This window comes from Crocodylus porosus, unplaced genomic scaffold, assembly GCF_001723895.1.
Source record: "Crocodylus porosus isolate Cpor-Errol unplaced genomic scaffold, CroPor_comp1, whole genome shotgun sequence".
In the NCBI taxonomy this organism is placed as follows: Eukaryota; Metazoa; Chordata; order Crocodylia; family Crocodylidae; genus Crocodylus; species Crocodylus porosus.
Genome location: NW_017728918.1, coordinates 58,069,149 through 58,082,919, shown reverse-complemented (window position 1 = coordinate 58,082,919; position 13,771 = coordinate 58,069,149). Strand labels below are relative to the sequence as shown.

Genomic DNA, 13,771 nt, shown 5'->3' with positions numbered 1-13,771 from the left:
TACACCAAGTACCTGGCTGGCACCATCTGGGCAAACACTAGCCCAGATGCCTCATCCAGCCAGGTCTCAGTGATACATGCAAAGTTAGCAGCCTCATCCAAAGGTGAGGTCGATGATGACTGATATCTTATTCAAAACCAACCTTGCATTAAATAGCAACAGAGACAGATCAAGGTCTCCACTGGCTGTGATCCCTACAGAGACAGAAGCAGAAGGAAAGAAAAAGAGGCACCACATGCTTTCATCTGTGCCTCTGAATAATTTTTTTCTTCCTTTATCATATCTCCCCTGCCCAACACAACTTTGATGGTCACAGCAAACTGTCAATACCATCTAAATACTATCAAATATGTAAGCAGTACAAAAAACCCATTATAGAAACAGACTCTTTTTGTATGAGAAAATTATAGTTCTGTCTCATTGTTTGTAATTTGTATCTTTCCTTGTGTATGCTGCATATGTTTTTCCCCATTTGTGTCACTAGTTATAGTATTAAATACTGTTCAATATGGTACTTATTAGTACTCCTTACTGTGAATGGGTCTCAGGGAACTGGGGTTTGGGAGTCTGACCCAAATGGTTAGGACCAAAATCTATAACCAGGGTATTTGCTGAGAGTCAGAAGCCAAAGTCAGGAACCAGGTAACAAACCAAAAGTCTGGAGAAGGGTTTAAAGCAACAGTTACAAACTTAAACTAGCTATGGAACAACTTCAGATGTGCTCTAAATACCAGAACTAGGTTTCACACAAGTCAGTCTCACAGGGGGACCCAATCTGTGTTATCATATCCCAACTAAGAGATCCTGTTGTCTAGCATTTGCTCTTAAGACTCACCTGGGAGAGGCTGGAGGTCCCCTCTGTACACCTGAATTTGGTATCAGCGAATGGAGAACCTGTGGCATATAATCATAACAAGTCGGTTGTATTTCTGATGTTTGTCCAGTGCATTGACTTGCCCAGAGTTGGTATTCCTGAATGTGTATGTCAGGAGCTGAAAAGTTAGCTCTGTGACATTCTTCTGTCTCCAGTGAGTCCCATGAGAATGACTCCTAATCACTCCTAAGCACTGGCCCCACTTCTAATCACTCTTATCCACTGGCCCTCTGGTCTTTGTCATTAGGGCCCACCTAGGTCATCACCAAGAAACTGCCTCATCAAGCTCTGTCAGATCCATCCTATGCACCTCCAAAATATACAGGCAAAGAACTAGAAGGCATGGAATATACAGGCAAGGAACTCAGACTTTGTCCTGATGCTCACCAGTGACAAACTGGCAGCTCCTGCATGAAGCTGTGAACAGAGGTATGTTTATAGCCTGGTTCCAAGAGCCCTCCAACACTTGCTCCTTCTTTGGTAAGAAGGAGACTCTGGAACACTTTAAGATAGGTTGTACCAGGCTGGAGCCCATGAATTATTTCTACCTGATTTCATTTTGAGGAGTAATACACGTTCATCATGTTACGCTTGGCTATGTTTCTACCTTCACATTTTAATTCACTCACACCACATCAATGGCCTCATCCAATTATGAGAGCTCGTCAACCTTCTCCTGTTCTGGCTCCAATCTTGGAGCTGGCCCCGGCAGCAGGCAGCTGCCCAGGGCAGGGCACAATGTCCCGGCCGCAGCTCCGATCTTGAGATTGGAGCCAGGGCTGGCAGCTGTCTGTTGCGGGAGCAGAGATATTGTCCCAGCCTTAGCTCCAAGATCAGAGCTGGTCCCGGCACCAGGCTACTGCACAGGGCAGGAAACATTGTCCCAGACCCCTCTCTGATCAGCTGATCAAAGCAGGGCCTGGGAATCAGACAGCTGCCTGGGGGAGGGGACAGTTCTCCTGTCCCCTGCTACCTGAACCGACCAGGAGCAATTTGCCAGTCAGCTATGTGACAGTGCCATAATTAATCAGCTAATGCACAGTAAATCTACCTCCTGTATTTACAGGTAGTATAAAACTGTGTGTTCACCTATTTTAATATACAGCAGCTGATGTCCACAGTTACAGAGCAACATTTTACTGTGCAGTAGATTAGTCTACAGGGCAGTAAAGTGTTGTATGTAGACACACTCGGCAGGTTCTGCCAGCAAGATGACACTGAGGGAACTGAGACTGATACACAGCTGCTCTGTTCTTTATGAACTGGTACAAGTATATGAGGTACCACAGGACACATGTGCATCATGACAGACACTGTTATTCAAAAACACCTCTAGTATCATGGACCTGAGACGTCCGTGCATATACTACAGAATTCAACTACAACTTCCCAAAGAACTCTGACTTCCTGAATTGTTTTTGAGATACAGAAGTAACTCTTCTCTGCTGCCAAAGACAGTTTTTTCTTTTTCTACTATGAAGATACATAAGATGTGTGCCCCCTTTAAAAACTGTGACTGTCTATAACAGGCTTTTGTGAGCTCCCTCCCTGTAGTCTGGTGTCTCTAGTGGCCTGACTAGCCAGTTGGTGTTCCCTCACTTCCTCTGCCTCCTATTTCTCACTTGCCTTGGCTTGCTGTTAACTATAAAAAGGGGGGGGGCTGCCTACAGAAGCTGGGGTGGCCTACTCCTTGGTGCCTGTTATCTCTTTTTCCCTCCCTCCATGGGTCTACTCCCTCTTTAAGGGGGCTAGCATTGTGACCTCCAGCCACCCCCATAGTCATGCTCATGCTTTGCAGATATCAATCAGTGTCTTGGCAGGGGGCCCCTGGCTCTGACTTTGCACTTGGCCCCACAAGGATCAAACTTCTATTGGGGCTTCCGCCTTCCTGACTTCATCCCTTTCTTCTAGCTGGGCCCCCCTACTGTGACCACTGTCCTGGACCTCAGCTTCTGGGCTCCAGCTGTCTCATCCTTTTGGGCTCTAGGCCCCTGGCCTTCATGTGGCAGCCCTTAAGGCCCCAACCCTCACTACTCAGCTTGTATGTTTCTCTGCTAGGCAGCTTGCATGCTGCTCTGTCCCACCTGAAGTCCCTGATTAGACCTCTCTAAAACAGCTCTATACTGGGTGCCTCTCAGGCACTCCTGTGGCCTCCAAACCACCCCCGTAGCCACAGCCCAGTCCATTGGACTTAAACTTAAGCATAACAGTACATGAACTATAAGCAAACAGAAATGTAAACAAACTGCTTCCACAACAGCTCTCCCCGACTCTGGGTCAATACTCTAACACAGCTATTTTTCTTAGCTGTCTCTTGCTTTTGTTTTTGTGGGTAGCTTTGGTGTCCACGGGCCCATTTCCTGCAGGCAGTTTCCCTGGAAGCTCCACTTCCCCCAGCATGCAGGGCCAGACTGCCCCTTCTGGCTGAGGGCCTATGCTTATATGGCTCAAAGCCCCACCCACTTCCCATCACGTAACTCCCCAGGCAGACACAGGAGGTTCCCCTTTAATGAAGGGCCAGCTTGTAGTCCTCTGCTGCAACTCCCCACAGCCACCTTACCAGGGGCTCCTGTTACTTTTAAAGAGTGCAGCAGGGTCAGCTGGCTGTGTGGAGCTGCAGCAGAGAAGCACAGGCTGGGGCTCCTGTTACTTTACAGCCTAGTAAGTACAACCCTGGGTAGGGAGTTTTTTTCTGTGTAGCAGCACACGTGTAGATGTTGCCCCTGGCTGGCTGCACATGGAGCATGCTGACCCTCCCCCCCGCAAAACCCCTGCTAGTCCAGGCAGCTCCAACTGAGCTCCATGTGTTGCACATGAACAAACTCTGAAGCAATATACTCCAGAGTTTTTTGCTTCTAGGCACACATTCAAATAGTGCTCCCGGAGCAAAAAACTCCAGAGCAATAAGCTCCAGAGTTTATTTGTGTGCATTAATCGCATGTGTAGATGTGCCCAGAGGAAAAAAAAACCCCACATTCATGATCAGATTAGCCCCAGCTGCTCCACAGGTGAACAAGATTTGGAGGAGAGAGATAAGAAACTGTCCTGATATTAACTCCATGGTGCAACAGTAGACTACAGTAATAGTCACTGCCTTTGTTGTGTTCATCCAAATACAGCCATAAATATGTGATTCATGCCATATGTGGCCATGCTAGCCAGCACTGAATATATTTGGAACATAAAGTAAAGCTATGCATTAACTGCCATCAGTAGATTCAACAAAACAAAAATATTAGCTTATATTCTAATATGTGCATTCAATACTTTTACATTCCTCACAGTCTTCCCCATAAGAGGCTCACAAGAAGCACGAGAAAGTACTGAGAGGTAGGGCTACAGCTGGCCGGGAACTTTTCATCAGGATTTTGCTAAAAATCTGAATTTCCATGGGATAATCAAAAAAACAGAATTATCCAGGAAATACAGGTCAGTGGTAGACTGCCTGCTTTGAATGTAGGAGGCCCAAGATTCAATCCCCAGCATCTCCGAGGGGTTTAGAAATGATAAAATTAATAAATAATGTACGTTGAAATTAGAAATATTGTAAATTTGCCAGGCACGGCGATGTACATTCAGTAAAATCGCATCAAAATGGTGAGGACACTGTGAATTACAGAAAGTAAACCAGAAATCAAGCCTCACTTTTCTCTGTCTTGTCCCATTCAAAACTCACACGTTGTACTAAATGTATTTTTAAAGTTGAAAAGATGTTAGCTTAAAGCTGACAAAATAGTTTAACTTTTAATATTGATGAGTAGGTATGGGTAGATAAATTATACGAACATATTTACTAGTGACATAAAGATCATAACCCAATAATGATTTCAACAGTGAGCTACAAATCTTTCAAATATTTCTTCACTTACTATTTTTTACCTACCTGATAGCTCTAATGACAGTTTTAAGTGCTGGGGTGAGATCTTCTACTGATACGTCACACTGACATCCTCTCTCATCATAAATATCATCTGTTCCAAGAGTGGTATCAGCTGCAAGAAGGAAAAGAAAGCTAAACAGCAAGTACTTTAAGACAAAACAAATGTACATTTCCATAGCTTTTTAACCATCAGAAAATGGCAAGATTTTGGAATCGCCATCTAGAAAGAGTAGTAATTACTTTGGAGATGGAGTACTATCAGTTTCTGATAGGGATTATATGATGTGGTTGATTGTGATGGCAGGGGACTGGACTCAAGTGACAGAGAAGACCCTTCCAAACCTACTTCAGTGTTATCTAGCCTGGGGAAAAAAGGGCCCAGTTGTGTGGTTTTGTTTCCACCTTTACTTTGAGACCAAATGAAATAATAGAAATTACAGTGGAAAAAAGTCATTGTCCTTTATTAGATTATTCATCCCCTGTTCCTGTTAGCATATTTGAATGCATTCAAAGTCCAGGTCCATTTGCCACCTCAATATTACCTCATCACACTCTCCATTTTAAGGAGAGGCAGTGGGTAATACTGGAAAAATTAGAAGACATTTAATAGATAGTCAGGTTGTGTTATGATTATGATTACTATTTTATAGCCACATAAATACATAGCACATAACAGAAAAAGTTCCTGTTCCAAACAGCATATTCATTCAGTGTGAGGACAACTGAATGACCAAATGCCCTACTGCAGGTAAAAGTTCTGTTTAACCAAAGGAAGACATAGAACGGATTCCATGCCTGCTCAGCTGGCCTGCGTAAATCTTCTTAGCTACTTATGTATTGCATGTTGCTCTCCAGAGATGAGAGATGAAGGCAATCTGCCATGCAGAAAAGCCTTTGTACCCACTATTTACGTAACCCTCTCCACTGTCCTTAATATGCTAGTTTAAGTTACAGCATTATTATTAATGTATTAATTACAATGTTCAAAAGTGTCTTACATGCCTCAGCAAATATAAAGACAAGAATGCATGCCTGGAACAGCTCACAATCTGAAATAAAGACAAGGCACAGTGGAGAGGTATGCAGGAGAGGAGTAAAACGAGGTCATACATTAAGTTAGGTAGAACATGCATATTTTGAAGGTAAGCAAAACACAGCAGGTTTGGTTTTAGAGTAGACTGTTTCCTCTTAAACACTTCACTTGTTGAATTTCACCCACTGGGGAGTGAATGTATTCAATATATGAGTATATGTTTGTCTTAGAAGGTGATTGGAGAAGAAGAGTGATGGATGAAATATCATTTTCTAGACATGAGCTCATCAGGGGCCTGAGCTTCCCAAAAAACAAGAGGTGAAACATTGGGGATGGGTGGGAAGCAGTTGGGGAAGAGATCCATGTGTCTGTAGGCCTGTCAGACAATCAAGCCCAAGTCTTCTATTATAGATTTATGTTGCATAAAATCAGCAGATGAACAAAAAAGGAAAAACATTTTTATTAGAAAATAGTGCATTGTAATTTGCTGATTACTTTTAAATCTAGGAAGACAAATATTTTAAGAGACATAGTATCATTGCCAAGCTACCTGCATTGGTATACTTATTGCTGGGTCAGTGTCTCCATTTTATTTCTTTCAAAGCTTTCATGCTTATCTTCAAAAACTGCCTTGCTGAAATCTGATAGATAAGCCTGTGTCCCTATAGCTAATTTTTGCTTCCAGTGTTAAAAAAAAAAACTTGAGATATACTTTAAGACAGGAAGATTGTTGCTTTTTGTCTCACTTTTTTGGATGAGAAATGAAAATATCAAATTTGGGACACAATTTACTACCTAGGATGCTGACTTGCACTAAGCTTCTGCTTGGCACAGCTCAGAAAGGATATGGTAAAGATGACTAAGTCACTTTTATGCCTTCTCTGATCCATGGCCTGCAACTGCCTCAGCACAACCTAAAGCAGGAATGGGCTGATAATTAATATTTTACAGATGAATTTTGAAAAACAGAGACTATACTGCTTGGTCCCCTGCTGCATATTACATATATTACACAATTTACTGATTAATCATGCAATACATTTAGACTGTCCACACATGCAAAGTAATTATCACATGATAAAAATGACTATCTAGCTATAAACAGAGCCAACTAGCTATAAAGTTAGTGCTTAAAAATGTGTAATAACTCTATAGCTGGCTTCTATCCAGCTTTAAGTTGAATTGTAGTAGTGCCCTTGGTCAAGATGACAAGTAAATAGGTGGCACAGTGGGGAGCTAAACTTGTGTCCGTTACTAGTGCCCTAACCTTTGACACCTTTTGAATCATACTGAATTGGTACTTCCAGAAGAATCATCTTCTGTTAGCTATAAACAACAGGAGTTGTTCTATAACATCTCTAATCATTCCTTCTTTTCCCTCCCATTCCCCCTTCCCCCCAATGAAAACATCTTTGAAAAAGTCTCAGTTTTATAACCAAAATTGTTTGTATTAATAAAGAATAATATTAAAAGCTTTGGCAATGTTTTCAAATGATACTCATGATACTATAAGGAGACTCAAGGCCTGGAATTATGTGATGTATTCTTCCCTCTGATACTGTTTTACATGCTTTTGCACCAAAGATGCAAAATTATTTTGCGCATAAAATAGGCAAGCCTCACCATCCTCCTTCCAAATAAAAGGCTTAGATGCCTGCCACCAATATTAACAAGTAGAAATGGACTATATAATCATTCTGTTATTTTATTTCTTGTACATCACTTTGGAGCTCATCTCCACACGTGCTAAAAATTAAAATAATAACTTCAAGCCATAAATAATAATGAACTTTTCAGGTGCCCCACCCTTCTGTCCCTGATTAGCCTTTCTAATAACTTCCCCCATTGCTGTGATGTCCTGGTTCACCCCTCAGCATTATACTGAAAATGGTGTCCTTTTATTCTAGTGCTATTCTCACTGATCATCTAGAATCTTATTCTACTCTGTTACAGTGGTGTTTACTGGGAAGAGCTGTTCAAGTCAACAATCAATTGTAAGAACAGAAAGAGTGGAGTTTGAAATAAATGTATTTGTAGATGGTGGCCTCTCTGGATCTTGTGCTGAGTGTAGGTTAATTAGTGAAAGAGGTATGTTAGCACAACACACCTGTGCAGAATTGGCGTGGAAACAGAATCATGCAAACTGTGCAGCTTTCTATGTAGTTCATATGCAGATGCAAAGAAAAAAAGAGCCTTCCAAATATATTTAAAGACACACAATGGAAAGTTCCTGTAAATTTAAACCAGCATGAAAAAGAGGTGCTGTTCCTAATAAATTACTTTTTTTTTCCCTAATATTTCCACTAGCATAAGTTTCTCTCAGCATGGCAGGAGCTCAGTACCATATGTCTATGATCCTGCTGAGGAAAAGCTGTAAGCCAGTTGTGTTTCAGATGAGAAACATTCATATTTCTTTATAACACTCAAGGGGAAAAGTTGGAGAAGAATTTGGAAAAATTTCCAATTTAGATTCCCACTGAAATCAAAGTTCATGCTCTGATGAATTTTCCAGTGGAATTTTATGTATGCATCATAGTTTCAAGAAGAGCAGCTCTTTGCGACCCTTTCAGTCCCTCGTGAGTGCATTTCTTAGGTAACAGGCCTGGTTTGCTGAATCTAACTCATGATGGAACCAGATAGTGTGACCACTCTTAGACTGGGGGCACAGACAGAAGTTCCATTTTTCATATGATTGGCCCCCTGAAAGTGCTCTATAGCTGTGCTGTGACACACATGAATGGCTGCAGAGCTGTTTAAAAGTGGCTGAACATGAGACAAATTAGCGTTCATCAAATGAGGTATCAGATGAAGGTGCTCCACTTTAGAGCACCTTAGGGGACTTGTTTTCCTTAGGGTTAATCTGTGGTGCAATTGGGGCTGAGCTGATGCAGCCCTGTCTTGCCCCTGGGGCTGTCAGCAAGAAGGGAGGAGGGACAGGGAGCAAGCTGCCAGCTGGGGTTTACTCAGCCTGAGCTGGAGGGGGCCTGCATGTAAAGTACCACGACTAGGGACAGACATTGAAAAAGCCGGAGTTTGAACTGATTCAACCTTTGCAGGTTGTGTAACCTGCCTAGGTTGAACCGGTTTGTAACAGTACAGACATTCCTTCTGGACTGAGCCAATGCAGGCATGTGGCTGCAGTGGTTCAGGTCAGGAGCCGGGAGGGTGAGGGGTGCTACAGCATGCCCTCCGCTACAGGGGAGCTGTGCTGGGGGACGTGGCCAGGGAAGGTTATCCCACCGGCATGGACCCGATCCGGGTCTGCCAAGCTCTCCCCTAGACCTGTTTGTCATGCATCTGCTGATGCATGATAAAGTGCAGTTAGCCTTGTTGATCACTTCATCACATTGACAACTCATGTTCATTATGACTCCAGAATCCCTTTCCACTGCTGTGCTGCTGAGAAGGTCCTCCCCCCAGCCTGTAAGTGGTGGTTCTTTTTGCCCAGGTGCAGCACTTTGTACTTGGTTCTGTTGAACTGCATCCTATTTCATTCTGCCCATTTTTCCAACCTGTCCAGATCTGCCTGGATCCACTCCCTACCCTCTGGTGTGTTAACTTTGCCCCAGAATTTGGTATCATCTGTGAACTTGGACAGGGTGCTCTCCACACCCTCGTCCAAGTCACTGATGAAGACACTGAATAGCACCAGTCCAAGAACCAAGTCTTGCGGGACTCCAGTGCCCACATCTTTCCAGGTCGATATTGACCTGTCCACCACTGCTGGGTGCGACCCCTAAACCAATTTTCCACCGACCTGACCATGTAATCATCTACGTCACAGCCTGTCAGTTTATTTACAAGAACAGAATGAGACACTGTATCAAAGGCCTTCTTAAAGTCTAGGTAGATGACATCTACCTCAACTCCTGCATCTAAGGATTTTGTGACCTGGTCATAAAAAGAAACAAGGTTAATCAGGCAGGATCTACCTGCAATGAATCCATGCTGATTTTCCTTTAGCATTATTTCCCCTGCTGGGCTTCCACAAATGTGATCCTTAAAGATTTTTTCCAGAATTTTCCCAAGGATAGAGGTGAGACTAACTGGCCTATAGTTTCCTGGTTCCTCCCTCCTCCCCTGCTTGAAAATAGAGAACACACTGACACTTTTCCAGTCCTCTGGGACCTGACTGGAGCACCATGAGTGCTCAAACAGCTGTGCCAGTGGCTCTGCTATGACACTGGTCAATTCCTTCAGCACCCTTGGATGAAGTTTATCTGGGCTGATTTAAACACATTCCACTGATTTGAACACATCCAGCAACTGCCCCTTCACTAAATCTGCACTAACAGTTGGTGAGCTGGTATCCCTCCTGTGACTATCTATGATCCAATTGGGAGATTTGTCTTGGTCTGTGTCTAGGAATACAGATGCAAAGAATGCATAGAAGAACTCAGCTTTGTCCCCCCCTCTCTGTCACCAATTGCCCTAGTTTGTCCTGTAGAGGTCCTATGCTACCCTGTGCCTTCCTTTTGCTCCCTATGTACCTGAAGGACTTTTTGTTGTCCTTAATTTTTGTTGCCAGCCTAAATTCTAATCCTGCTTTGGCCTTCCTAACTGATTCCCTGCAAGTGCGAGCCAGGGAGGTATATTCCTCCCTGGCAGCTATCCCGTTTCCACAGCCTGTATACCTCTTTCTATGCCTTTAGGCTTTCCTGGACTTCCCTGTTCAGCCAAAATGGCTTCTTGGCCCCTTTGTCTCCTTTTATGTGCAATGGGATTGTTGCCTTCTGTGCCCATAGGATTGCTCCCTTGAGAAACGACCACCCTTCCTGGACCTCCGTTTTGCCAATGATCTTGAGCTTTAACACCTCACTAACTAATCTCCTGAGCAAAGTAGCTCAGGAGATATGAAGTAGCTCTTCATATAAAGTATCTTTTAATTGCCAAAGGGATTGTAGTATTAAGGACAATTGGTTAACACAACAAAGAGTCCTATATGCATATATTTACTTACCTAAGCTTAACAGAGCTATGGACAGAAAAGTTAAGTTCAGCATATTCCCATCTCTGAGCCAGGAGAGTCAGCCTGCTTGCTGCAGTCCTTGTATCTCTCAGGCTAGAAATATATGTTGCCAAATGTAGTGGATCAGCTGTGCTGCCATGTACTGCCCCCTTGTCTTGCCCATTGATGGTGCGGAACAAGGGATGATGTGTTCTCTGGGGGCTGGAGGGGCCCAGTCCTGTGAAATCCAGGAATTCCCAGGCAGCATTGGGCTGCTCAAGTCCAGAGAGTACCTGCCTGGCTTTCCTCATTTACCCAAACATGTCTCCAGGATCTCAGGGGACCTGTCTGGGTAAACAGAAAAAAATAGAGTTTACTTGCTTACTCAGATGCACCCCTGAGATCTCTGCAGACCTACCTGGCAAGCAGGAAAATCCTCTTACCTAGATGGGTCCCCAGAAATCATATGGGAAGGGGTCCTGGGAATGTGGGTAAGGTCAGGGTTTCCTTGCTTACTAAGACCTGCCCTTGGAAACTCTGGGGACCCGTCTGGGTAAGAAGGAAAGTCAGGATTTCCTGGCTTACCCAGATGTGTCCCTGGAGATTCTGGGACTGGTCTGTGTAAGTGGGTCCCAGTATGGAGGCACAGGGCACTGGGGATTCTATGGGTCCCATGTCTCCACACTGGGACCTGTTCAGGCTGTTCGTACTTATGGAGATATGCTGCTGGGGAGCCTTGGGAGGGACACCATAAGCAGGGAACCCCAACTTTCTGCTTAAAAAAATTATGGCAATGCAAATAACACATCAGATGATATCTGCTTCTACCCTCAGTGTGCGTGTCACTTTTGTCTTTTAGCAACCCATTAGCCCTTTTTCTTTCCTGAAGCCAGCATCTTTATGATTTAGGCTCCCCTTTGATCCTAGACTTTGTTCTAGGAAAAGTAAAGAATTCTAGATAGGATGGAGCCAGCTAAGTAGTTACTTTCAAATTGATGGTCCATCCATTGTTGTCTTAACTCATTTGAATCTGTCTATTGTAAGCCCAGGTTATATATATATAGAATGAGGGCAGGAGGAACAAATGTCCATGGCTGTCAAACAGCCAAAGGCTCCTCATCCTAGGATGACCCTTCTCATTGGAGGTCCCATATATCAGTACAGGAAGAGACCTCAAGGTGAATCTCTCTTACGCTATAATCTAGCTATGCCTTTGTTTCAGATGTACAGTTTTCCAATTATTTAATTTCCTGTGCTTTTTTTCCTTTAAAGATCTCTTTTGATTTAATTCTGTAGCAAATAGCACATCACAACCAAACATATAAAGACATAATAACTACAGCCATTGTATAATATTAAGATATTCAACACACTATGCATGTGTTCCCTTTACAAATTCTACTGCTGTACATACTTCATATAGATGCATGGGATAATATGATATTGTGAATTTTGTATGGCTTGGTATATACTATAAATTATGTATGAAGTTTGATTTATTTTGTACAAATGTCATATGCCTTTTCCTTTAGAAAAGTTTTTTTGTTATTTAGCAATGTACTTTGGCTTCAATAAAACTATGACACTGCTATGATTTTCCTTACAGCACTATGCTATCAATGTTAGTAATGCCCAGGATGTTCTGTCTGTTTGGAAGAATAGAAGAGCATTTATCCTCTTCATCTGTTTTCTGGAAACAGCCATGGGATAGGAACAATAATCCAGTAATGATCAAGGTCTAGAAATTTACTCATTCTATCTTATTCTTAAATCCTGTAGGAATAAAAAGAATAAAGTCCAATCTTACAATTTCTGAATGTAGGACAAATGGTACATGATGTTACTGTTGACACGATGTTATGTTGCCCTATGTATACTATTCTCAGATCAAACACCCATCTACCCATCCCTGCAAGTACTTTGTGCTCCAAATACTTTTGTAAAGTATTGAAACTATTTCCTGTCAACTTAAGCTTTCAGGCCATACATTATGTACATACTAAATATACATTGCAAAATATGTGGTTAAATATTTTAAACTTAATCTAAACCAGATTGTGTGTCTGGGTTTAAGGATGTGGATAATGTTTCTCAAAACTGTAGCAGGGACCCAGTCAGGAAGGCTGGGAAAGTTCCAGGCAAAAGCTCGACAGAGAAACAGAAAGAGATGGAGTAGTTCTAGGAATTCATTCCTTATGCTAATAAAGTACTTTTCTCACTGCTAGAATAGGTCTTTCTTTGTTTTCCTTGACAAATGGCATTGTGGAGTTAATTTTACTTTCAAAAGTTTTAAATTATAATTTTACATTTGTTTTTACATTCTAAAGTGATCTGTATTTGCACGGAGACTTTTTTTTGTATACTTAACTCTTAGACCTGGCTGAATACTGAAAAAAAATGTTGTAATTATTGGTTTAGTGTTAGATCCACTTTTATCTTGTTTGGGCTATACAGGTGCAGAGAGCCTGCTTCAGCATGCTGGAAATCCAGCGTGTAGGAACAGACTCGATTAAGCCTTGAAGCAGATTAAGTGAGTCTGCTGGAGCCAGAAATTAACATGCTCCAGCAGACTCTACCATCAAGTGGATCAGCATTCCCGTGTTGAAATATGGTGGCGGAGCACTTTGAACTAACGCTCGTTTGAATCCATTTTTCAGCATGGGGATGCTGATACACGTGATACTTGGGCACTTTTAATTAGCACGGCTCATTAATTAAAGCACCCTCCCACACCCCCGAAGCACACGTAAAAATGCCGTTAGCGCCTGCTTGTAATTTCTCTGTCTCTCTGTATGTTTACGAATAGCTGTCTATATAATAACCCATATTCTAACATAAGCAAGGAATTGATGGTCTTTAACTGCTGGTCATCTTACAGGAAATAAAAAACTATTTGTAACACTTCTGCGACTACATGTATACATATGAAGTTAACAATATAAACAAGCTGTTTACAAGCTTCCTACTTCCTTTCAACACAGATAAGTGCAAGGTGATGCACCTCGGAAGGAACAACCAGCACCATACCTACAGGTT

The 13,771-nt window shown here is 42.5% G+C and overlaps 1 protein-coding gene across 1 annotated transcript in view; it reads right to left on the bottom strand.

Annotated features, from left to right (window-relative positions):
- The window catches only part of KCNQ5 (potassium voltage-gated channel subfamily Q member 5), a 186,392-nt gene that overhangs the window by 19,995 nt on the left and 152,626 nt on the right, over window positions 1–13,771 (bottom strand). Inside the window, exon 11 of the mRNA XM_019538157.1 lies at window positions 4,758–4,866. Within this exon, the coding sequence (XP_019393702.1) occupies window positions 4,758–4,866 (109 nt within the window). The remainder of the gene's footprint in view (window positions 1–4,757; window positions 4,867–13,771) is intronic.